At 41.2% G+C, this 26,793-nt stretch overlaps 1 protein-coding gene across 7 annotated transcripts in view; it reads right to left on the reverse strand.

Moving 5' to 3' along the window:
• The window catches only part of KLF7 (Kruppel like factor 7), a 104,900-nt gene that overhangs the window by 26,973 nt on the left and 51,134 nt on the right, over positions 1-26,793 (reverse strand). The window contains exon 4 of one of the 7 annotated variants that reach the window (XM_044937631.2): positions 6,421-14,562. The exons of the other annotated variants lie outside the window; for them this stretch is intronic. Coding sequence (XP_044793566.1) covers positions 14,426-14,562 — 137 coding nt within the window. The 3' untranslated portion in view covers positions 6,421-14,425. Of the gene's footprint in view, positions 1-6,420; positions 14,563-26,793 lie in introns of those variants that run through there. 7 annotated transcript variants of the gene reach the window in all.

Genomic DNA, 26,793 nt, shown 5'->3' on the forward strand with positions numbered 1-26,793 from the left:
AAAGCAGGGACATCCTACACCTCCAACTCAATAAATTCAACTGAGTATCCAATGTGTATCTGGGTACAGGGCCGGATGCTTTCTCACTTGCCTCTTCGTCATCACCCACTGTCCAGCACCAGCTCAGGCACATTATATGCACTCAGTATGACACCTGTTAATGAATGGGTCAGTGATCAATCAGAAATCAACAGTAACATACTGTCTTCCAGATGAACAAACCCTAACATGCATTGTTTCCGACACACCTCATCTCTGTTTGCAGGTGAGCAGGCAAAGTTAAATAGCAAGACTTCTGGTCTAACTCACTGATGGTGAAAAATACATTGGCCTCTTCAGCGTGACAACATGGATCTAACCAATATTAAGTCTTGATTTTAATATGCACTGAGCAATGAAAGTGCTGGAGATTAAAGAAGCAAGGGTCCCTGTGTCAGAAGAGTTCCCAGGTGGGGAAGCCCTACAAGTGCACACAAATGACACAAGGTCAGCTGTGTCTGATCAGTGCGTGGATGGGTGGAAAAGGCCATCCCCAAGACTCTGCAGAACAATCGGGGAAGGCTTCCCAGAGAAGAGACGTCTCACTCAAACTTGAAGGATGTCAGGGACAAGGGCAGTGGACATTTCAGGGAGCAGGAACATGAGATGCAAAGGGCCGGAGATGAGGAACAGGGGCTTGTCACAGCTGAGGTGAAGGATGAGGATATGAAGAATTGCAAGAATGACCTGGAGCGGTTGTAAGAACCACACCCTTCGCGGCCTTGATGACACACTCCCACCCCCTCACAGGAGGCTGACTGCCTTGAGGACAGAGCCCATGTCTTTACATAGCCGGATCCTCAGAGCTTCATCTAATGTGCAGCACAAGGACCTCACAAAGCACCTTCTTGGGGAAGTGATTCTATGTCAGCTCTGATAGAGGTGGGCACCCCTTCTTCTCTGCTCCTGTAACTTCTTTTAGAAGAGTCTTATCTTACTACTTGAGTGATTTGTTTACATTCTGTAGCTTCACAGATTGGTCTCTTCAAGGGCAGAGGCTGGGTGTATTCACCTTAGTATTTCCAAGACTTAGAATACTGGAGACATTCCACACACTCTTGATGAATTTGATTGAACAAACATGCATTCTATGACTAGTCCTTATTCAAACCTTCCTTCAAAACTCTGTAACCTAGATCCTCCTACACTCTCTTTCTGTTGCTCTGTAGTAGGAATTAGGAAGAAAACACAATGATTGAAGCTACCCATGGAGTCTATATTCACACACACACACACACACACACAACCACCTCCCCTCAAATCCGCAAACAATTCAGCACAAACATATTGACACCCACATACGTAAAAACACCCCCACACAATCTGTCAGCCTATATACCCCTAACCTCAAACAGTCTTAATTTTGTCTGTGCTAAACCCATAGCTACAAAATACTTTTCATTCTCCTACTACATTTTCATCCTGGGACGAAAATGTCAATGCAATGTGACTTTATACTTTGGAAGGGAAAAAATGTGCAAGAATATTAAGATGAGGTTAATTTGACCCTACAGGCTTACTATCTCAAAGTTATTCATTTCCCAGTCGCTTCATATTATGCCAATAATGCAATATTCTCATAAAATGCAAAATGTAAATTAAATTTCCATTCAGAACTTCTGGCATATCACAGGAACCTAGTTTTCCTGCAGTTATTTGGATTGTGCAATGTGCTACAAACTAAAACGCACTAGGATTTTTTTTTCTTACCCTATTATACGTTTAGAATTTCTGAACCCAAGTGACTCATGCTTAAATGTCTTTAAAAGAGACTATTCTTAAGACTAAGGGCAGAGAAGCAACAGCCAGTTGTCCTTCTATATTCATTCTCCCCTTTTTTTATCATAATAGACTCCCCAGATTTTAGCTGGGCTCCTTGCCACCTACAATGAGGATTCCATTTCCCAACTTCTTTGCAGTTGCATGTCAACATATAACCAAGTTCTGGCCAGTGAAGTGTGAGTGGAAGTGAAAAGTGCCACTCCATGTTGTACCTAAAGGCTGGGACATCCTTTCCCCTTCCCACTCTCCAAATAGTTGCATGAAAACTAGATGCCTGGAAAGCAGGCCTGGGAATAGCGATCTTGAACTGCATGGATATTGGCTATTTCTTAAGGGCAGAAACCCCAGGGATGGGAACCAACAGGACAGAAGGAGTCTGGGCTTTTGACTGCTTCTCAGAAAACACCTGTCTGGGAGCCTGGACTCTTATATGAAAGAGAAAAAAAATCTTCCATCTTCTTTAAAATCTCTGTTAGCTTGGGTCTCTGTCACAAATAGCTTCATTTATGTTCTTATTAATTCAAAGGGTAACAGAAACCAATGAATGAAAACGATACATGCCCAAATGGAAAACCCGCAGTACAAACCTTATTTTACATCTCAAAATTTTTTTAATTCAGAAAGGTTGCCACAACTTCTGAAAATGGAGTATCATGCTTTCAAGTACAGTTTAGCATAAATACACACATAACACACTTACACTCACATACATGACTTGCAATCAGGAGACCTGGGTTCTAACCTGACTCTTCCTACTTACTATTTCATTTTAGAAAGTTACATACTCTCACTTTCTTCCTCTGTCAAATGGGGCTAACTTCTTTGATTTTGGCCTCACAGGATACTATGAAGTCTAAGACAGATGACGTCCGGGCAAGTGCTTTGTATACTATAAAACACCATGTAAACAAAGTTATCGGAGAAGGCAATGGCACCCCACTCCAGTACTCTTGCCTGGAAAATCCCATGGGTGGAGGAGCCTGGTAGGCTGCGGTCCATGGGGTTGCTAAGAGTCGGACACGACTGAGCGACTTCACTTTCACTTTTCACTTTCATGCATTGGAGAAGGAAATGGCAACCCACTCCAGTGTTCTTGCCTGGAGAATCTCAGGGATGGGGGAGCCTGGTGGGCTGCCATCTATGGGGTTGCACAGAGTCAGACATGACTGAAGTGACTTAGCAGTAGCAGCAAACAAAGTTATTATTAAAATATTCCCAAATAAACTTCCTTCTTTATGCAAGGTGGCTCATACCAATGCTGAGTGCCCAGACATACCATCCTGGTAAGTAAAAGGCCTGCAATCACCTGTTTCTACCTAAGATGGTTAGAGGTCAGTGTTACAGTATTACGAGCAGACCACCTCCTAGGGCTAGTCTTTCATTTAATGATCAGAGATATCACCCTAAGCCCCCCCTTCTCAACTGGTACTGTGTCATTGATTAGAAAGACAAAGTGTTTGGACTAAAGAGCAGAAGTTTTTTAATAGAAAAAGAGTCATAGTCCATATACCACTAATACATAGTATATATTTCACCATGTCTCACATCTCATCCACTGAAATATGTTTGACTTGTTCTACTGGATACACGGATGGCAGAATCAAACCCTGATGAGATGTCTCTATTTCCCTTCCTCACACACACACACACACACACACACACACATATATATATAGTAGGGAACCAAGTGAGAGAGAAAAACACAAAACATTTGTATATACAGTCAATAAATGTATCTTCCCTGAGAAAACATCTTGAATGATCATCCTGAGCCAAGACTTGTGGCCCAATTCTATCAATCTTCAATTGATAATGATGGTTTATAAATCCTGGGGAAACAGGATTGGCTTATATTTACTATAAACTATTGGCTAATATTTACTGAGCACTCATGATGTGTTGTCACTTCAAGGCACCAAGGGCTATTCTCTACTTTAATCCTCTCGACAGCCCTGTGAGATACAGGCCATTATCCTCCCCCATTTTATAGCTGAGAAACTGAGAGTCCAAGAAATTCAGCCCAAGTTCATCAGCTTGAAAGTGGCACAGATTTAAACCCAGGCAATCTCACCTTCAGAGTCCACATGATATCTTCTATCTCACTCGGCCTCTTATTTAAATGTCAACAATAAAAATAAATGTTCATATTCCTTTTGGAAATATTTTCTGATAAAATAAATCTTTCAACTGAAAGAATGTCACAAATCTTTAGAGGCACCCACACAATAGCTGTTCTAACTATTTTAAAATGAATAAATGAAGGAATATTATCTATTGAAACTAGAAGCCAGAGGTGTGAACCACCCCTTGTTCACTCCTGTCAGGTCCCATGGTCTCATCTTTAGCTCATATAATGCTACTACTCACTGCAGGACCTCTGTGTGGGGTAGGCAGTCAAAGTTGATACCATGTATCAACTGTACCAGTGGTTTTCCATTTCATTCCCTTCACTTTCCCCAAAAAGCATCAGTTTAGCCCTAGATAAACCAAAATGGAAACCCACAAGGCCAATGACAAGGGAGGACTTCATTCTTAACCCATACCTCTGACTTTCTGAAGGCCCTGCAGGTTCAAAGGTAGCCTGAAGAAGGCTCCATATTGGGCTAGTTCCTCAAACTCTTACCTTCTGGCATATCTCCCACATCTAGCCTAGAAAGCCAAAGACAGGTATGTGGAGTGTGAGTCCAGCAGGGAGAGAGCGACACAACGGGGAGAGAGAATCAGGCAGCGGCCAGACCGCTTGGTCCAATTTGGAAGCCATTTATCCCATCTGGCTCACATTTGAAATGTGAGCAATATGAATAAAGATCGCTCTAAATGTAATATACATGCTGGATATCAAAGACTTACTATGGCAAGAAATGTAAAGTGTTCATTAATAAATGTTAATATTGATGATGTGGAAATTAAAGTCTAGTACTAAAACTAATTAGTATAGTTAATTACTTTTTAAATAAAGTACACGTGGCTTATATTACATATTTCTATCGGACAGTGATCTCATACACCACGTTTAAGAATCTGGACAGGATCCTAAAAACAATGGCAGCCACTGTGAGCTGTTAAGCAGAGGCATAGAGCACAATCAGATTTGAATCTTTAAAATATCACCCTGGCTACAAAACGGAGAAGGGGCTGCAGAGGGAAATGAGATGATGAAATAGACGCTCTTGGATGCTCTACAACCATCTGGGAGAAAGAAGATGGTGGCTGGAACATGGATGGCACTAATCCTAGCAGCAGAGAGGCAGAGAGCTGAACAAATAAAAAACAGTTAGAAAATAGTGCCAACAAGCTATAGAAAACTACTGAATAAGGGGGAAACAAAAGGTTGTGTACAGGGATGCTTCCCAAGGCTCTGCTATGAATAGAGTGGCTGGGCCATTTGGTGCCACCCTCTAGTAATTATACATCCAAGAAAAAACGGCCCATCCAGTCATCCCAGGGCCTCAGCGCTGTGTCTGCATGAAGCTTCCTCTGCAGGAGGCATGAATCATGGATGCTCTGAGTACTTGGGAACTAGCGCATGCTGTTCCAAAGTGCTTTCCTTCTGAAGAGCTCCCAGAAGAAGTAACTCAAGATTCTGCCAAGATGAGAATCACTTGGGAAAGCTGTAGGAAATGATGATAATTGCTGCTAAGATCAGGAAATGGGCTGAATGCAGAGCAAATGGGATGGACTGCAGTGGAGGTGGGGGAGGGGGGGAGGTGGTTTGCTCCTGTGCCCCTTCCTGGCTTCTTTCCTAGAAAACCCTGCAGAATATTGCAGGAGAATGGGCTCTGGAGTCAGACTCTGACTCAGAAGTTAGCTCAGCCCCTCACTAGTTGGGTACCCCTGGGCTTTCCCAGCCTTCTGTTTCTCATCCCTTGGATGGGAAAATCACCACCCACCCTGGGAAGGTTCAGGGTGATTTGATTTGCACAGGAGTGCCCCAAACTGGGGCTGGGACCTCCCCTCTTTTCTCCTCTCCTCCAGCCCACTCAACACCCGCCATCCCCAGACCTGTCTTCACCTCTCACAGATGAAAGCACGATACCATCTCAAGAAAAGCTGGGCTGGGTGTTTTGGCATTAATCTCCCAGAGCACCCAGCACTGAGCCAGGCTGCCAGGACACGTGAGGGACACTCCTCTCAGAGCAAGCATTAGCGTGAATAATTAAGGCGAAGCTCTGCTTATCAAAATAAATGAACAAAGGATGCCTCTGACATAGCAGCCACGTTTTTTTTGGTTGTTTTAGACCATTTTTTCTCAGTTACTGCTCCTTCCAGTTTGATCATCTTCAGAGTCCTCCCTATCAATTTGGGTGAATTAGCAAGTTTCTCCTCCATACAGAGCTGCAGCCATAAATCACCGATATGAGTATGTGTAAAATTATATAGCATGGGGCCCAGTGTAATAATAAACACATTTATATTTTATAACTGCTGTTTTCTCCACGCTCAAACCAGTTCACTGCTTGGGCCCCATGGGCCGGGAGGCACCAATGTCTTCCCCGCTACACACACACCCCCATGCCCCGTGGGAAGCATTCCGGCTTTGTGTGCTGGTCTCAGACCCACAATCTGCCAAATGCCAGCCGGCTCCTCTTTGTGCCGCAGGGGGGAAAGGAATCAGACCCGCTCCTGGCCCTGTGCGTGCAGCACAGCGGAGACACAAATGAGCAGGTGACCTTTCAAACCGTGTCAAAATGGGCCCTTGACCCAGAGACCTCAAAACTTCAGTGGTTTCACTGTCTAAATCAGCCAAGTGAAAAGACCCATGTTTGCACAATATGACTGTGTTTACACAAAGGTTTAACGCCTCAATAGAGCAAAAGCTGTTCAGTTAATTTTAATTATTGCTTTATTCTTCTCACAACAGATTTAGAAAAAAAAAATGTTTAACAGTGAGCTCGTTGTAATTGATCCTGCAAACTTGGTGCCCATGGTTCTTCTAACTTGTGCAATGACAGCAAGTGGGAAGGATGCATGAAAGGTTTTCCTCAGTTGAAAGGATTATTTCCAGTTCCTGTCACTGCTTATTTAACATTCTTTGGGGAGAAGATGGACACCAAGGAAAATCACACAAAAAAATTCAAGATCTGACTGTGGGGGAGTGGAAAAACACACATGGGTTAGAAAGCATTCTAATGCTTAGCAGCAAATTCTAAGTAAGCAAGAAACGCATATTAAGTGAGGATGAGGGCCCTGCCAGTTCTAATGATTTATTAGGTTAATTCTTTGGCAGGTAGAATAAATAGAAGGGGGAAATAAATCTGAAAATATAAAGATGCACAGGAACCCAGTGTCAGACAAAGGAAAATCCACAGGCAAACAATCTGCTAAAAGCAGAGCCCTCTGGGGTCACGTGTGCTGTTCCCTCCACCTTCCAGGAATTTGTCTTTCAGTGTTGAAACCATTTCATTCTTCAGATCTCCAGAAGACAATGCAAGTGCCTGTCACTCGGAGGTTCCTGTAGATCCTTAAGGCAGAATGCTAGAGAGCAGCTATTCTTTTCCACCACATGCTCTCCTGAATACAGAGGGAAGATCGTTGCACACCGCAGCAGAATCTTCACCTGCGTTGGGATCTCTGCTAACTAGAGGATTTCTAATTTCTGTATCGACCACGTGTTTTTCTCCTTAAGATATTTTACACATCCATAAACATCCTCCAAAAAGTGTGGCCAAAAAAAAAATAGATAAACAGAATTATTTTTAACTCCACGAGGATCATACAAATAAAAATGAGAGCACAAATTATTTGTTCAAACTCCCCAAAGCCCTGGTATGCTTAAGACAGCAACGTGCAACCTACACACCAAGGTCTATCCATCCATAGCCTCTCCCACCTCTTCTCTAAGGCACCTCCACTTGGATTTTCCAGCTTAGTTAAGGAAAGAGGACTGCTAAGGTGCATTCTTTTAAGGGATTGGAGAGAAGTTCCTATTTATGATTTATTTCTCTCCTCAACTTTTCTTAAATATGTAAGTGTATTAGCACTGGGCTATCATCTCGAGAATCAATGCCTTGCATTTGTTGGGTTCTTCAAAACTAGCTTTATTTCTTAAAATAGAAAAAAAAAAAAAAAACACCCAAAAACCAAGATCAAAGATCGTTAAGTTCAATCAAGACCGAATATAGGACTAGATGAGACAATCATTCAGTTTTCTTAACTATTCTAACTTTGTCATATTGGATCCAAGATAACAACTCATCTCTCATATGTGTGAGACAAGAAGGATGGTAAGTATTAGGCCATTTACTTTGCTAAACAACTAAACTCATTTATATTCTGTCTGAATTTAGTCCCTTCCCTCTAGCCCCACAAAAAACCTGATTTCCAAAGGACAAATAGAATGGGGTACGCACTAGGCTTCATCACAGAAATCTTTGAAAAATCATTCTCAGAGCCACAGTTTCCTCATCTATAAAATGGGAATGCGAACACCTCACAGGTGAATGAGGGTTAAATAAAATGAGGTAAGTGAAAGCACTTGGTGAGCTGCGACCATCAGTGTGATATCTTCCCGCTCACTTCCTTGGATAAAGCAATCAAGCGCAGGCAACCATTCCCAGGCTTGGTCCCCACCTGCCTTCATCATTTCCAATCTGAGTAGGAATGTCTCAGCCTACCCTTTCTTTAGCACATCTGCTCTGGGGAGCTGACTAAATAACCCTGCCTCTTCAGGTCATCAAGATAAATCTTACTAATTCCCTACTGAACCTAAAACTAAGGTCCGATAACAACTGTGATCCAAAACATGGCACTCACCATGACCCCAGGAGGCTAGCTCACTAATCGCAGTCCCTCCAAGTGGCAAGGGATAAGCTAATCTGTGTGAAAGACACAGATGTCACGTCCTCCCTACAGCCACATTCACATGTATGAGAGGAATAATGTCAGCAGTATTATCTCCAAACAGCAAGGACAATGCCACACAATTATAATAGCATATTGTCCATTGTATCTGGGGATGACACGTCTGACAATGTTATTTTCTATGCATGTGAATGCAGCTGAAAGGGCCAATGCATAATTCACATCTCCTGACAAAATGCAAGCCTGAAGTATGTGTCCATTAGATAATGCCACTTAAAATCCTTTTACCTCAGGTAGCACCTTTCTCCTTGAGAACTCAAAATGCCTCACGGTACTGGTGTGAACCCAACAGTGAACGACAGGAAATGCACTGAGAGCGCACACATCAATTTTTCCCAGTAAAATTCTGGTCTACTTTCTGACTAAAAATATTTATTCTCAGCTTTATTTCTGCCCTAACAATCAACCTTCTCTTTGACAATAAGGAAGCAATTGTTACAGTTGGGCGAGACTGCTGTACATGAGAGGACGGGTAGAGAAGGATCGTTAGTGCCTGGTCAGATGGACCCATTTCCTGGCTAAAAGCCTCTCCTCCACCTACCAGACCAGCAGCCCATGTGATTTAAACCCCTGCCTCAGCAAAATCTCAAATTATTACAGGTCAGAAGCCTTCAGCAAGAAGGGAGGGGATGTTGCCTGTGAGCAGCTACAATAATGAATGTTAATTCAAGGAAGTTAAGCATTGGGTAGAGGTGGAGAGACTTCCCTCATATTGTAAGGGGAGTGGGGGGACAGCCCATCTTCTAAGACCCAAAAGAAATAATTATACAATAGACATATTTCGTCGATTTTTAAAAGAGCACAAAAGGGGGACTTCCCTGACAGACCAGTGGTTCGGGGCTTCGCCTTCCAATGCAGGGGGTGCAAATTCGATCCCTGGTTGGGGAGCTAAGATCACACATGCCTCTCGGCCGAAAAACCAAAAAAAAAAAAACAGAAGCAATATTTTAACAAATTCAATAAAGACTTTAAAAAAAGGTCCACATCAAAAAAAAAAAAAAAAAAAAAAAGCACAAAAGGGAAGGCAAGACCTGGTCAGTAACCTTAAAAGGATGAAGAAATATTTTGCAAGTGGTGCAGAGGAGCCCAAAGAGAAGAAGCGAAAGCCAGCTAAAGTTGCACGAGGCCAGGGTTTCTCAATCTCGGCCCTGTGGACACTTGGGGCCCAGCGAGGGTCTGCTGTGGAAGCTGTCCTGGGCACTGAATTGCACTGTGTAGTGGACTGACCAGCATCCCTGCCCTCCACCTACCAGAAGCCAGTAGCAACCACCTCCTCCTCAAAGATGTGAAAATCCAAAGTATCTCCAGACATCATCCAATGTCCCCAGGAGGGGAGGAAATGGGCCCAAGTTGAGAATCACAACATTAGGTAACTAATGATCTCATATTTGGGGCTAGTGGCTGGGCTGAAAGGTTTGCTCTCACACATACGGCCGGCCTCTTTCGCCACTGAGTTTCCTACGTGCTCAGTTGTGTCTGACTCTTTGAGACCCCTTGGACTGTAGCCCACCAGGCTCAGGCCAAGGCTACTGGAGTGGGTTGCCATTTTCTACTTCAGGGGATCTTCCCGACCCAGGGATGGAACCTGCCTCTCTTGTGTCTCCTTCATTGCGGGCAGATCCTTTACCACACTGCACCACCTTGGAAGCAAACCACTGAAGAGAAGGTCCCAATATCCACCCTTGAACAGTCATGGGACTTTCATGTTCCTGCCGGAACCTCATTAACTTCTCAAGTTCATGGAGGGTTAGGGAAGGCCGGCCAAGTGGATCAGCTCCTGTGGTGAGGAGGCAGCCATGTGAGGCAGTGGGCACCGGGTGTCCAGCTGAAGGGTGGAGCGGGGCTGACCCTAGCTCTGCCACCCAAGTACAGGTTGCACCTGCTCCACGGAAGGGCACCTTTTTCTGATTCACACAAAAGCAAGATCTGGGACAGCAGCAGCCCTGCGGGGTGGCTAGCAGCCATGGGATTCCTCTTCTCCAGGTCTGTCAACTGATGCACCTCATACAGGAAGTAATACTGTTATGCAGATGAGAATTAGCAAAGCCGGGGTGTTTTGTGATTGAGGAGAATGCAAAGTTTGAAATAGCTTTGTGGAATATCTCCTTCCCTCAACCCCCAAAGCATTCTTATGTGTGTTGGTGTGTGTGTGTGTGTGTGCTCTACGCCGCTTTAGTCATGTCCAATTCTGTGCGACCCCATGGACTGCAGCCCTCCAGGCTCCTCTGTCTACAGAATTCTTCAGGTAAGAATACTGGAGTGGGTTGCCATGCCCTCCTCCAGGGATCCTCCTGACCTACGGATCGAACCCGCATCTCCTATATCTGCTGCACTGGAGGTGGATTCTTTACCCGCTGAGCCGTGGGGGAAGCCCTAAGAACTATAAACACTGCACTCTTCTCTCCATCATCCTTGTGTGAGGCCTTCTACCTATTTTAAGGATAATTTGAGCAGAAATGATTCTATAGAGTCTGGTCTGATCTACTAGTGACAAGGTTGCTGCTCAGAATAGAGCTTCTCCTGCTTCACTTTCAACAGTGGAGGGTAGATCTCATTAATATGGGAAGCCAGTACCAGCCATTAGCGCCGAGTAAGAGTTGCCTTTGCTAACTATTTCTGTGCACAGTCACACAACATGCTCTGAGTTTTCTCAATAAAACAGCTCCTTCCCAGGGGGACAAAGTTGCCTCTTCAAGGGACCTCAATTTACATACACTTTCTCAACCATTTAAAGTGAAACCTCCTTGAAGCGTCACTTCACTTCTGAAGAATCTTCCTTCCCACACTTCCAGGGAGAATTTCAATAATGATGAAATAGAAACCTCTACTTAGACAGGAAATGCAATGATATGGAAAGTAATTACACTTAAAAAAAATCACAAAACTGACTCTAGGTTTACTTTGCACCACATTTGTTTGTTTCCTATAAGGAAAGACAAATAAGGTATGCAAACATATTTATTTCTATGTCGATGTAATGTATCAGCAAAAAGCACTTAGGACATGTGCTGCACACATCAGACGAATGATATCCATAATGGAAAGTCATGGGTCTGGAAGCTTCTCTCTACTCCTTCTTCATGAATAAAACAGTTGGGAAAATCCTATAGTTGCTTTTAGTCCATTTGATTTCTTACTTTATACTCTGTGTGATATATCAAGAATGTCTATAAAAAATTTGGTCCATTTAAGAGATAAAGCGGCACTCTCCTTAAGATGTTAAAGATGCTGCTTTGTTACTAAGTTAGGAAAGTTCACGTTTGCGCAAATTCTATTAGTGCCCGTATCAACTATAGATGTGTAATGACTTGCCAGTTCTTTCTTAAGAAGATCCAATCCATCATTGAAGTAATAAGTCTTCAAATGTCTTGTTTCTTTTAAACGATATTCAAAAGGTAAGCAGAAGAAAGACTTCAAGATTCTAATGTGTTTTCACAGCAAAAGGATTTAGTTGAGAAAGCAGGCTGAGGGGACGCAGGTGCCAGACACTGTGTAGAATTTGCACTTATGCTCCATTAATTGCCAGCATATCTTCCTTTCCCTTTTTCCTCCCTTCCCCCCATTAAATCCCTTTGGAAAACAGCAGAGCAGCAGGCCCAGACTGGTACCCAGCAGCAACACCAGGAGCAGAAGTAGCCAATTAGCCTCCAGAATACAAAGAGGGAGGAAAAAAATTGATGCAGTTACCTAGCAACCAGAAGGAGCAGAAACAGCTGTGTAGCAGGCCCAGGCTGGTACCCAGGCAGAAAAAGGATAGCCAATTAGCACACTGTATTTAATGCTGATGTGGTTTCCTAGTAACAGGCTGTACAAGTCTGTCTGTTGCATTTTCTCCCTCCTTTCCTCACATTTTCCTCAATCATGCACAGTATTACTATTTGCCCTAATTACTGTTTCTCCACTGCTTCAAGCAGCCATTATTTTGTCCCCAGAGAAATTGGAAGAACTCAGAAAAAAATCTTCTGTAATGACAGTATTTAGTTTCAAATTCAGATTAGCTGTAAGCCTTGAGACACTAAACAACAACAACAAAGAACGGAAAAAACAAAAAAGCCAGCAAATCGCCTTCTGCCTAAATTCTTAAGTAACCCATGGCACCTTTTCTTCATGCTAATATCTACATGTGAGTGAAGCAAAAAACATTTAATAATGCATACCGTCATTCTGCTACACACATTTTTGAAGAGGCTGAATCCTCTGTGTACTTGAATTTATTCATATTGATTTTCTGACACTCTCTCCTGAGCATGAGGAACATAAAATGTCTTATTACCTATATCAGAGAAGGGAGATGTATCTTTTGTTGCTCTTTTTAAAATACCGATACTGGATTCAATAAGCTCATGACCAACTGAGAATTCGACATGAGGAATCATTCTTTCCTTGCTACAACAGAAGCGGAGTACAGATGAAGAGTGTGTATACTGCAGTAAGGGGATTCAAACACCATGTGTAGGTTCATAATCACACTAATGAATTCCAGTGAGGTGATGTTAAACCACACGAACATACAAAATGAAGACAAAAAATGTTTAAACATGCCTACTGCACCACTATTCTAAAACATTTTCTACTGCATGCTGCGCCTCTTATAAACTAGGACATGTAGTGGCATCAACCATTTTCCTGGGTTTTAGTCATCAGGGCACAGTTTATGTAAGTCTACATTTTATTTAAGGCATCCATTAGACTCCTAGAACCTCTCTCACGTAACGGTGTCTTCTTAGAACCAGCTATTATCCTCCTTACAAAATTATCCTGTTCTGAACACTGCAAAGGCTCCAGAAGATGTTAGACACGGTAACACACTTAACCGGGCAATGCTCTCCCATGAAGGAAAAGAACCTTCCCCACTGAGGACAGTGTTTAGCTTCCTGCCCACCACCAAAGGATTGATGGCTTTTGTCAGCTCTAGCTCACTAGTGAAATGGTTCAAACTATTCTATCCCAATAAATTTGGGATTTAAAAAAATTTTACCTTGTTTGACAACAGTATGCACAATGCTGAACTCCATAAATTAAATGTCAAACCTGTTTCTAAAACAGGGAATTTTCACTTTACTGAACTCCATAAATTAAATGTCAATTACAGTAACGGAGAGAAGATACACTCTAAAGACAGAAACAACAAAAGAAGCTTAAAGTATATGTCTGCTGAAAGCAGATGAGTGACTTACAGAAAATGAATTTTAAATTATAAGTTCTATTTATTTTTCAAATAAAATAAAAGGAATCTAACCTGAATGCAGATAACTTTTGAAGGGAAGAGAGGAAAAGACCCAAGGCTCAAAAAGGAAGAAAGTCTGTCAAGCAGGCCTGGTTTAAGACAAAGCTGGACCTAGGCTCCATAAGGAACTAGTAATGGGGTGCCCTAGTCTTCTACCTGTAAAATCTTATTGGGTCCAATCCTGCATCTGTGACCAACTCACCTACCTCAATAAGCATAGATGGTAAAGGAGGAGGCAAAGTGAAGAGAAATATGGGAAAGACCAAGGAAAGCATATTCTCTCTGCAGACACCCTTAAATAATTTAAATGGGCTGACCTCCATTATATAAGCGAGGCAGGTCCTTACACTGGCAACCAAATATGGGGACACTGCAGAAATGGGCAGTGACTCTGTCACTGGTGGCCCAAATAGCCAGCACATTAAAAAGCCACTACCCTTCTGATTATTTTGAATGGTCTTGCTTCTATTAACATTCAATATATTATTTTTTCAAATGGCTGAAAATAGGTTACTCTTAGAAAATGTAGAAAATCTGGTAGCAGGGGGAAGGGAATGAGTGGGAAGTGGAGAATGCTGCTCCAGCTTCGAACAGCTCCCCCCGTCTTGTCTGCCTACTTGCCTGCAGATTCCTGAAATTCCATGAAGAGGCTCCTAGAATTGAAGAATAAAAAAGTAATAAAAGATTTCTTATTCTTATTTTATAAAATACTGGTTAATGGATATGTAATCTATCAATCAATAGTGTACCAAATACTTTCTGATGTAAAGGAGAGTGTTGCTGCTCTCAGTCGTGTCCCACTCCTTGTGACCTTGTGGACTGTAGCCCACTGGGCTCCTCTGTCCATGGGATTTTCCAGGCAAGAATACTGGAGTGAGTTGTCATTTCCTCCTCCAGGGGATCTTCCCAACCCAGAGATTGAACCCTCGTCTCTTGAGTCTCCTGCATTGGCCAGAGGGATTCTTTATCACTGAGCCTCCTGGGAAGCCCCAAAGAGATCAAAGGCAGGCCAAAAAGGCAGGAAGTGACCCAGTATAGGAAAGCATCAAGTATAAGATTCTTGGGTGGGCCATGAAGAAGGAAGGAACTAAAATTTTTAGGAAACAGGTTTGCCCAAGGCCAGCGAGTTCACCTCCATTGGTGCGGGAAAAACTGAAACTGCCTTGTTGGAAATGGCCAGACCTTCTTCATCTGGTACCTGAGGAGTCTGGCTTTGAGTCCCACTACTCCAGTGTTCTTGCCTGGAGAATCCCAGGGACGGGGGAGCCTGGTGGGCTGCCGTCTATGGGGTTGCACAGAGTCAGACACAACTAAAGCAACTTAGCAGCAGCAGCAGCATACATATAATGCTGTACATATGCTGTACATATAATATACATATACATATGATGCTGTGAAAGTGCTGCACTCAATATGCCAGCAAACTTGGAAAATTCAGCAGTGGCCACAGGACTGGAAAAGGTCAGTTTTCATTCCAATCCCAAAGAAGGGCAATGCCAAAGAATGCTCAAACTATCGCACAATTGTGCTCATCTCACACGCTAGTGAAGTAATGTTCAAAATTCTCCAAGCCAGGCTTCAGCAATACATGAACCAGGAACTTCCAGATGTTCAAGCTGGTTTTAGAAAAGGCAGAGGAACCAGAGATCGAATTGCCAACATCCGCTGGATCATCGAAAAAGCAAGAGAGTTCCATAAAAACATCTATTCCTGCTTTGACTATGCCAAAGCCTTTGACTGTGTGGATCACAATAAACTGTGGAAAATTCTGAAAGAGATGGGAATACCAGACCACCTGACCTGCCTCTTGAGAAACCTATATGCAGGTCAAGAAGCAACAGTTAGAACTGGACATGGAACAACAGACTGGTTCCAAATAGGAGAAGGAGTACGTCAAGGCTGTATATTGTCACCCTGCTTATTTATCTTATACCCAGAGTACATCATGAGAAACTCTGGGCTGGAAGAAACACAAGCTGGAATCAAGATTGCCGGGAGAATTATCAATAACCTCAGATATGCATATGACACCACCTTTACGGCAAAAGTGAAGAGGAACTAAAGAGCCTCTTGATGAAAGTGAAAGAGGAGAGTGAAAAAGTTGGCTTAAAGCTCAACATTCAGAAAACTAAGATCATGGCATCTGGTCCCATCACTTCATGGCAAATAGCTGGGGAAACAGTGGAAACAGTGTCAGACTTTATTTTTTGGGGGGCTCCCAAATCACTGCAGATGGTGACTGCAGCCATGAAATTAAAAGACGCTTACTCCTTGGAAGGAAAGTTATGACCAACCTAGATAGCATATTCAAAAGCAGAGACATTACTTTGCCAACAAAGGTTCGTCTAGTCAAGGCTATGGTTTTTCCAGTGGTCATGTACGGATGTGAGAGTTGGACTGTGAAGAAAGCTGAGCGCCAAAGAATTGATGCTTTTGAACTGTGGTGTCGGAGAAGACTCTTGAGAGTCCCTTAGACTGCAAGGAGATCCAACCAGTCCATTCTAAAGGAGATCAGCCCTGGGTGTTCTTTGGAAGGAATGATGCTAAAGCTGAAACTCCAATACTTTGGCCACCTGATGCAAAGAGTTAACTCATTGGAAAAGACTCTGATGCTGGGAGGGATTGGGGGCAGGAGGAGAAGGGGACAACAGAGGCTGAGATGGCTGGGTGGCATCACTGACTCGATGGACATGAGTTTGAGTTAACTCCCGGAGTTGGCAATGGACAGGGAGGCCTGGTGTGCTGTGATTCATGGGGTCACAAAGAGTCGGACACGACTGAGCGACTGAACTGAACTGAACTGAACTGAATACATATAACCAAAGTAGCCTGGACTCCCAGAGCTCCATTTACTGCCCAGAATTAGTTTCTTTATATGAAAAGCTTGTTTCCTCATGATTTATTTATGGGGCTTCAACTATAATTTCTACAGAATTGAAAGTGTATATTTTTCAAAGAAAGACACATCATTTAACAAATATTTTTTCATCTGTGCTTGTATTTCAAATAATTTTTTTCAAAAGTTATTCCAAAGTTTAAGGGAAAGAAGGGTTTTGGTTTTATTACACATCACTGTCTTACACTCCCCTTGGTTTCCTGATTCAAACAGAATCACTCCACTACTGTTTCAGCTTCAAGAGACAGAAGTATTGCCTACCACCGATGGATTTTAACAATATTCTCTTCACCTGTAGTCTTTACAAAGGCTCTATTTAACTTTCTCCCAACCTCTCACTATAATATATACACGATAACCCTGATGGTCATGGTTATTAATACTCTTATTATATTAGAAACAACTTCTATACATTATTTATTTATTAAAGGGAACACTTTAAGTTGGCCTTCCCAATGCCAAGCCGTCATTGGCACAGACTTCTTGTGACCCTCTTTTCCTCTTCTAGAGCAAACAGAGCTGGCCTAACTTTTAAATCTTAGAATTTATAACATTCCATTACTTCCACAGCCTTTTCTAAAATGAGGTTCCTCTTTTCCCTTTTCCTACCTCCCAACCCCAATCCATGCTCTCTTTTGAAATCAGGTTCTAAATATTATATTTAGACTTTATGAAACCATATTTCAGGCTTTTGCATCAAAAAATGAGGTTCTCAGAGATGGGGAAGGAATAATGTCTAGTACAGTGAGTGTTCCATAAATACTGTCTATGGTGCGGTATTTATTTCACGGTTTTTCCTTTCTCTTCAATTCTTATTTTAACACTTTGTGACTACCAATTATCCTTTAAAAGGACATCTGGAACAGGCATCCTACAAAGCCTATGTTTATTACTGTATTATAATAATAAAATAAATGTGTTTGTTGTGTATATGCTGAGTTTAAGCCATTCGACTCGATATACATTTACCTAAATTTATCTTCATAAATAGTATGAAGATTTAGCATATTGCTAAATCATCATATGGTGAAGCTCTAAGATTCTCTCATCAATTGTTTTCCACCACCTCATTCACACCCCTTCTTTCAAACTCTTTCTCCCAAGTCCCTGAATATGCTAAATCCAAACTATCAAACCCTCCTATTAAACTCTCTCCACCTTGTGAACTGAACAGTTAACCCCTATGCTAGTTTCCATCCCATAATAGGGGTTTAATGAGTTTCTGTCTCAACACATGGATAAACTTCATTAGCAGCCATGTGTCTCAGCATATTAAAGGCCTTTTAATGTCTTAAAATTGCCCTATTTCAGTTGCTATTGTATAAATTCAAAGAATTCTTATCTATAGAGCTGAGGAGGTTGAAAGTGGTCGATGGGCCCCCTACAGTTCCAGACTGAGGTATTTAATTTCATCCTGCTGATATGCCTGACCTTGAATTAGGGCTTCTATTTATATAAATTAATGTATTATCACATTGGCATAATTTTAAAAGATGAACAGCATCAATAAAAAACACCCTTTCCAGAGGAGAAAAGTGACTTTGTATCTCAGAATCATCCATGCTGCTTCTGACCACTGACAGGAGCCCTAATCTCATTTAATGCCCTGTCTTTCTTTAGCCTTCCTTATCTGAACAGCCCTTCCTATCTTACCTGCTGGTTATTCCGTAGCACAGCACCTGAAATCTACGGGCACTTAATACCTAATTGTAAGATGGCTGAGTGAACAAAGTAAGAATACTACTAAACTATATTAATGCTAAATAGAATACAAGCTGAAGGGACATGGGACAAATTTTAATTTAATGGAAGGTTGTATAGCCTGGGTTAAGGTATTTGCATATTTTTGGTCCTCAGTTTTCCCTATAGGTGATAACGCTTGTTTATATTATTTCATATGAATAGAGTACTAACATTTATCATTTTAATGAGTGAATTGAGAATATTACAAGAGTCTCTTTAATACTAAAGTAAAAAAAATGGTTTCATAGTAATGATCATAATAATAGTAACTATTGCAGCAACAATAATGGGACTGGAAACGGAAGATCATTCCTTCGTAATTTCCTTGTTCTGGTTCTTAGTCACTTGATGAGGCAATATGTTTAAGGATCCTCCTAGTTCTTATCTGTTTAGAAGATACTTAAAGTAGTTTCACTGTCAATTTGTATTTAAACTATAAGTTTCTCATTTCCTCTAAATAATGGGTTATTAAGAAAAATATCTAAATGACAGCATTTCCCCTTATGACTTAGCAAAGAAGTTAAAAGCTCAAAATGGAGAAACAAAATCAAACAGGATTTGATTCAAACCCTGGCCCAACCACCTAGGAGCTGTGTGATATTGGGCAAGTTACTTGACCTCTCCTGGTCTCATTTTTCTCATCTGTGAAATGAGAATAGTACCGGTGTCATTAGATTAATGTGGCTTAAAGGATTATATTCATAAAAAAACTTCTGTTTAGAAAAAAGACAGCAGGCCAAAATGGAGTCATTTGTGCTAAGCCCCGTATCATCAAACCAAGACTTAATACCTAACTTAAGTACAGTTTCCTAAAGGAAATCAACCCCGAATATTCATTGGAAGGCCTGATGCTGAAGCTCTAATACTCTGGCCTCCTGATGCGAAGACCATGAAGCTGGAAAAGACCATTAAGCTGGGAAAGATTGAGGGCATGAGGAGAAGAGAATGAGATGAATGAGACAAAGAATGAGATGGCTGGATGCCATCACCAACTCAATGGACATGAGTTTGAGCAAACTCCAGGAGACGGTGAAGGACAGGGAAGCCTGGCATGCTGCAGTCAGTGGGGTCGCAAAGAGTTGGACACAACTGAGTGACTGAATAACAACAACAACAACAACAAAGTACAGTTTCATCCTCCTTAGAGAATGAAATCTCAAACCAGCCAATCTGGAATTACCTGGTGAGCCCTAGTGAGGTCATCCGCTTGATAGACCCCAGCCATCTTCTGCAAGGAAGATGATGACCTTGCCATAAACAATCAGCTCTTTGCTGGTATAACTTCCTTGTCCTGCCATCTTCTGCCTATAAAAGTCTCACATTTTGCTCAGCTCTTCAGAGCTCCTTTCTATTTGCTAGATGGGATGCCACTCAATTTATGAATCATTGAATAAAGCCAATAAGATCGTAAATTTACTCAGTTGAATTTTTTTGAAAAACAAATTTGGGGGCAGTGGTGGGATCCAGTGGAAACTTCAGCCAGTTTCAGAGAACGAGAAACACAGGTGCTGGTACCTGTAAACTTCGAGTTCTTTATCTTTCTTATAATTTCCAAGTGCTGTGGGTAAGTTCCTCTGGGCTCTGAGGTCCACTTTCTTTGCGTTGAGCTCCTGATCTAATTAGCTTTCCAGACTAGGGTTAATGGGCCAGTCTAGACTGACAGGGGGCTTCCCTGGTGGCTCAGCTGGTAAAGAACTGAAGTGAAAGTTGCTCAGTCATGTCCAACTCTTTGCAACCCCAGGGACTATATAGTCCATGGAATTCTCCAGGCCAGAATACTGGAGTGGGTAGCCATTCCCTTCTCCAGGGGATCTTCCCAACCCAGGGGTTGAACCCAGGTGTCCCATAATGTGGCGGATTCTTTACCAGCTGAGCCACCAGGGAAGCCAGCTGGTAAAGAATCTGCATGCAATGCGGGAAGCCTGGGTTCGATCCCTGGGTGGGGAAGATGCCCTGGAGATTGACAGGAGGCTCTAACAGGGTGTCAGTCCTCAGCCCTTGGTGAGTCCACGGTCCCAGGCCAGGCCTTAGTGGGTCACTCAAGTCCCTAGCCCTTGGCTAGTCCACAGTCCCCATTTGTTAGGGTCTGTTAGTTTAGCCTGTAGTTCCTCATTGAGAACAGCTGGAGGTGTGCACCTAAAGCTTTCTCTTGGCCAGCTTACTGTACCATCAGTTTGGTTACTGCTGGTATGTTAATGTGCATGTAAAGACTATTGTTGTCTAGGTTGGTCAAAACTATCCTTCAAAGGAGTAAGCATCTTTTAATTTCATGGCTGCAATCACCATCTGCAGTGATTTTGGAGCCCAAAAAAATGAAGTCAGCCTTACTCCTTGGAAGGAAAATTATGACCAACCTAGACATCATATTAAAAAGCAGAGACATTACTTGGTCAACAAAGGTCCGTCTAGTCAAGGCTACGGTTTTTCCAGTAGTCATGTAGGGATGTGAGAGTTGGACTACAAAGAAAGCTGAGCGCCAAAGAATTGATGCTTTTGAACTGTGGTGTTGGAGAAGACTCTTGAGAGTCCCTTGGACTGCAAGGAGATCCAACCAGTCCATCCTAAAGGAGATCAGCCCTGGGTGTTCATTGGAAGGACTGATGTTGAAGCTGAAACGCCAATATTTTGGCCACCTAATGTGAAGAGCTGACTCATCTGAAAAGACCCTGATGCTGGGAAAGATTGGGGGCAGGAGGAGAAGGGGACGACAGAGGATGAGATGGTTGGATGGCATCACTGACTCAACGGACATGAATCTGGGTGAACTCCGGGAGTTGGTGATGGACAGGGAGGCCTGGCGTGCTGCAGCTCATGGGGTTGCAAAGAGTTGGACACGACTGAGTGACTGAACTGAACTGAAAGACTATTGCTAATGGGAATCTCAGAAGACCAAAGTCACAAAATTGATGGGTATGGTTGAGCACTTAAAATCTGTTAGAGCACTTGTCACCTACCTCAAAAGACTCCTGTGTTAGGACAAACTGGTCACAAAACGGGTTAGGCTGATACCAGGTCACCTGCCAATCCCAAGGAAATTTCCACACAACAAGGTAGGCTGTAAAATACCACACAATCCCCAGTCCAGAGCCCCATTCCTCTTAGGTATTAATTCTGGCTGCAAGAGACCCAAGGCTTAGCTAAAAAAACTGAGATCCTTAAGTTTCAAAGAATTGAGTACACTACATTCTGGCACACCTGCTTATTTTAAGTCTAAGAACTGTGGTCCCAGAAGCTATGAATATCTTACAACAATGGCTGCCAGGCTCCTCTATCCATGGAATTCTCCAGGCAAGATACTGTAGTGGGTAGCCATTCTCTTCTCCAAGGAATCTTCCCAACCCAGGGATCAAACCAGCATCTTACGCATTGCAGACATTCTTTACTATCTGAGCCACCAGCGAAGCCTGCAGATGGGTTTATGGGAAAACTGGGAGACCAGCAAAGGGTGAGAATGCTTAACAGAATCAGCTCTCCTGAATGCCTGTTATGCCCAGATGAAAAAGGAAACTAAAATTTAACATGGTCCTTTCCTTTCTAAATCCAGATACATTGGTTATTGATTCTTTCTCTCCCAAGGACAGCTGTTACCTTCTTGTTTGTCTTGTTTTACATCCTGAGAGCTTGGTTTGTCAATTTGGTGGTGGTTTAGGCTTCCCCGATAGCTCAGTTGATAAAGAATCCACCTACAATGCAGGAGACCCCAGTTTGATTCCTGGGTCCGGAAGATCTGCTGGAGAAGGGATAGGCTACCCACTCCAGAAGATCCCCTTGAGAAGGGAAAGGCTACCCACTCCAGTATTCTGGCCTGGAGAATTCCATGGACTGTATAGTTCATGGAGTCACAAAGAGTCGGACACGACTGAACAACTTTCACTTTAGTTACTAGGTTGTATCCAACTCTTGCGACCCCACAGACTGTAGCCTGCCAGGCTCCTCTGTCCATAGGATTTTCTATGCAAGAATACTGGAGTGGGTTGCCATTTCCTTTTCCAGGGGATCTTCCTGACTCAGAGATGGAACCGGGATCTCCTGCACTGCAAGCAGATTTTTACTGACTGAGCTACCACGGAATTTGGGTGCCCCAAAATATGAGCAGGCAAAAAATGTAGGTTATATCCCCATTTGCAGTTAGATATGGTTGGACAGAAATATGGTTGAACTTCATTTGCAGCTCCAGTATATGGCCAGTCCTCAGGGGAATTGTATTTTTTTTTTTTTCCCTTCTTTTTTTTCCTTTGGCTATCTTTGGCTCTGGATCTTGGGAGGGTATATCTTTTGCCCTCTCTTTGGGGACATCTCTTGAGTCCATAGGATTATTCAATACTGCCAGTATTTATTTATTTATATTTATTGTTTGTTTCAGCTGAAAATTGACAAAATATTTGAAAGCATTTTTTAAGTAGCTCTGTGATCAGAGGTTGGCCAAACTAGAAGCTTATATTCAGAGCCTAATGGAAAAAAAATTTTAAACTTTCTCTCCTAAGATTAAATGAAACCATGTACCCAGAAGGAGGAAAAAAATTAAAAAAACAAAATTCTGATGGTTTTATGGAAGGATTTACTAAAATGTTCCAAAGATTTTCATTTCCATCTTAGTTGGAAATCTTCTCCCCAATATAAAAAAAGTAAATTGAAGATAATGTGATTGGATAAGCAAATCAACCCTTTAATAAAATCATTTAGGCTATAACTTCTTTAGAGAAATAGAAATTAAAAGCAACTGTCTACATCTTACAAATTTTTGCAAAACCAGAAATGCAGCTCTAGAAACAATATGAAGTCCAATCCCCAAACCTCTCTTATTCATCTCAAAAGACTTGCAGGTTCCCCAGTCCTGGCCTTCGAAAACAAGAGTCCTTGGAGGAACTTGCATTCTTTCCCTGGGCTTTGAGATGTAAATGTTCTACCTGGTCATCTCTAGGAAATCTTATCTAGGCCATCTCTTTTAAATGAAAACTCCAGGGAGGTAATTCCTATTAAAGGAAAAAAAGGGGGGAGGGGTATGTAGTTATTTGGAACTTAGACAAATGAAAACCCTAATTGTCTTCTCCACCAATATTAGTAAAAAGCTTTAGCCACTTGAGCCGTTAATTTATTTCACCTGGCAAATACACAATTTGGATCCAACTTATTTTATATAACTAGTGAGTTTTATATTATTGTACTTGATTCGTGGCTAAAATTTGAGAATGGAAGCTAGACCCTGATGATGGGAAAGACTGAAGACAGGAAGAGAAGGGGATGACAGAGGATGAGATGGCTGGATGGCATCACCGACTCAATGGACATGAATTTGAGTAAACTCCAGGAGTTGGCGATGCACAGCGAGGCCTGGTGTGCTGCAGTCCATGGGGTCGCAGAGTCGGACACAACTGAGCGACTGAACTGAACTGATCTGTCTTTATGTGTATCTACACACACAGTTGACACTTGAACAACACAGATTTGAACTGTGTGGATCCACTTATGTATAGGTTTTTTCCAATAGTTGGTATTACAGTACTACATGATCTGCACTTAGTTGAATCTGCAGATATACTGGAACCATGTAGAGAGGGCAGACTATAAGTTATACACAGATTTTAGACTATGCAGAGAGTCAGCTCTCTTTAATCCCACATTGTTCAAAGGTCAACTGTATATGTGTTATAGATGTGTGGTATTATCTACCTTTGGATAGTAAGGCTAAAATTAATTTGTAAAGGGCTTTATTCAATTGCTTTTAAAACAAACAAATGCTACATAAATTAAGTATAGTCTCAAAAATAAAAAAACTATCCCAAATGTTTCAAGTTCACAACCTAGTATTATCTCCACTAAATAAAGGGTAGTTTAAGTTTGTTGGTTTAATTAAAATAGACATGTCTATAAAGTTATCAACACTGAAAATAATGCAGGCATACCATTTTTATTCTACTTGGGTTATCTCTATTACAGAATTTTTCACCAAGAAAAATAATTTGGTATACTAAAATTTTCATGAGTAATCTAAACATAACTATTAAGAACAAGTGATTTGAATAGATATAAGTGTGATAACTATTTCCACTTTCCAGTAATAACTATAGTTTATGGTATGTTTATTTAAATATATTCCCCAAATTTTTTCGGTAACTTGAAACCTTAGAGTTTTTCTATGTTAATTTAAATGATGAATATTTAATTGAATACCTAGATTGTTTCCAAATAAATATTGGAACATTAGTCCTGAATGTAGGTTTGTCTACTTTTGGCTTCCTATTACTGAGAAACTTAAGATATTTGGGTTTATTAGTAAACTTTTTTTTTGTTTGCCACATTGGAAAATTTATTATGAGGAAGAATGTATTTCTAGAAATTATGACGTGTATTTCTAAATTTGCCAATCCACAGAATGCCCATGTAAGAGATAGTCCACAACTTCCTACATCTCAGTTTTCACTATGAATTAACCATTCTAAGAGTCATTCTAATCATGTATGTAGTTAAAACTACTTAGAAAAATAAAGGTGAAGGAAAATAACTGTGTATGAAAAGTAGGTAAGGAAAGTAAAATGACTCATTGTTTTAGAATAAGAAAGAGGAAAAAAATGGAACAAAATTGTAGACAGTTTGTGTAAGAGGAACCTTGGTTTTATGTGTAGTCAGGATGGCTAGGATTAAAATAAATTTATTTAATTGTTTAAAAAATGAGTTTTACTATCAAAAGTACACTGGTGCAAAATTAGAATTTTATTCTCTGTTAACATTACTAAGGTGTTGGACTTTTGGTCTACTTTTGATAACAGACTGTGAAATTTTCTTTATTTTTTAAGTAATCTGCCTGAACAGTGAAGATTTTATGTCATACCAAAATAACTTACTGTGCTTCACACTGTCTTTATCAGGTCTTTTACTTAAGAAAACCCAATCTTCTCAAAATTAAAGAGCTAAGATTTGCTCACAATTATGTAACTTTCTGTTTTGCCTTTAACAATATCTACTGTCATTTTATTAAATGGATATTTTTGACAAACTTCCCCCAAACCAAATTCTAAATGAAGTTTTTTGACTTCAAACTTTTTTGGAATTTTCTAGAGGGCTCCTGGAACATCTCAGGAGATTTGTTCTCTTTCTTTATAAAAAAAGAGATGTTAAACTAAATAGGCTTATTTACTGTGTTAAATTAACCAAGAAGCACTGTCAAATAGGTAATATTAAGTCTTCTTTATTTTGTACTTGTATAGGTATATGTTATAAGTGTTCCAGAAACTGTATAACATTCCTGGAACTCTCATATGTTCTGGTAAAATATTATCAGTCACAATTTTAGTTACTATCTTAAAATGCTGTATATCACAGAAATAAATATACTTCTTTAGCAAATGAGTTGGCATCAGATCTTCAACAATGGGCATTTTAAAGTCTTTTGTAACTTACAGACAGCTACTGTTTTACTCTAATATTTTCGCAAAAATGAGACTCATGGAAAGGACTTTACCAGGTGCTCCTGACCACTGACACTGCTACAAAACTAGAAAGTAATAAACCTTGAGTACATACCCTACAGCTGAAGAAGGCTCCACATGACATCTAGAATTGGGCAAACTCTGGAGACAGCAAATAAAACTGACTAGGAAGAGAAGTAGCTGAAATCAGTGTAGACTGCCTCTACCCAAGATGCTGGATCAAGACTTCATACTTTAACTAAACAACAAAAATCTTTTCTTCTTTTCTTTCTTTTACTTTGGCATTGTCCTAAAAAGATAACACTATCATCCATATCTCCCAGGCCATTACTAAGGGGGATAACCTTTTAGACTACTGGATCTGCCAGTAAAAATACCAATCTATTGGTAATACTAAAGAACCATTGGTCTTCCCTATGACCACTTTTTCATCTATTCCGAATGTCCTGTAAACTACCATTGAACCTCCCTTAGAAATCATTTAGAGGGTCTGATTTTAATGGCCAGAACAACTAGTGCCTCATTTTTACTTTTCTCTTATTATAGGTGCACTAGACACAACTATACACAATGCCTAGAGAAATCACAGTATATCTGCACTCCCATGTTCTATCTAACTATGATTCTTCCCCAGTTATGAAAAGATCTTACCAGCAGCACCCATTTTTGCCAGAAATTTAGAACAACATTTTATTTTGAGCTAGATTTACTTTCCAAATGCACTGAAAACCTAACTGATCCCTGGTTTGAATGGGCAAATGTAACAAATGCCTGCAAATGAATCCATCAGTAGGAATGGTTTGTGCCCCAACATGATT

This window comes from Bubalus bubalis, chromosome 2 (assembly GCF_019923935.1).
Source record: "Bubalus bubalis isolate 160015118507 breed Murrah chromosome 2, NDDB_SH_1, whole genome shotgun sequence".
Taxonomy (NCBI): Eukaryota; Metazoa; Chordata; class Mammalia; order Artiodactyla; family Bovidae; genus Bubalus; species Bubalus bubalis.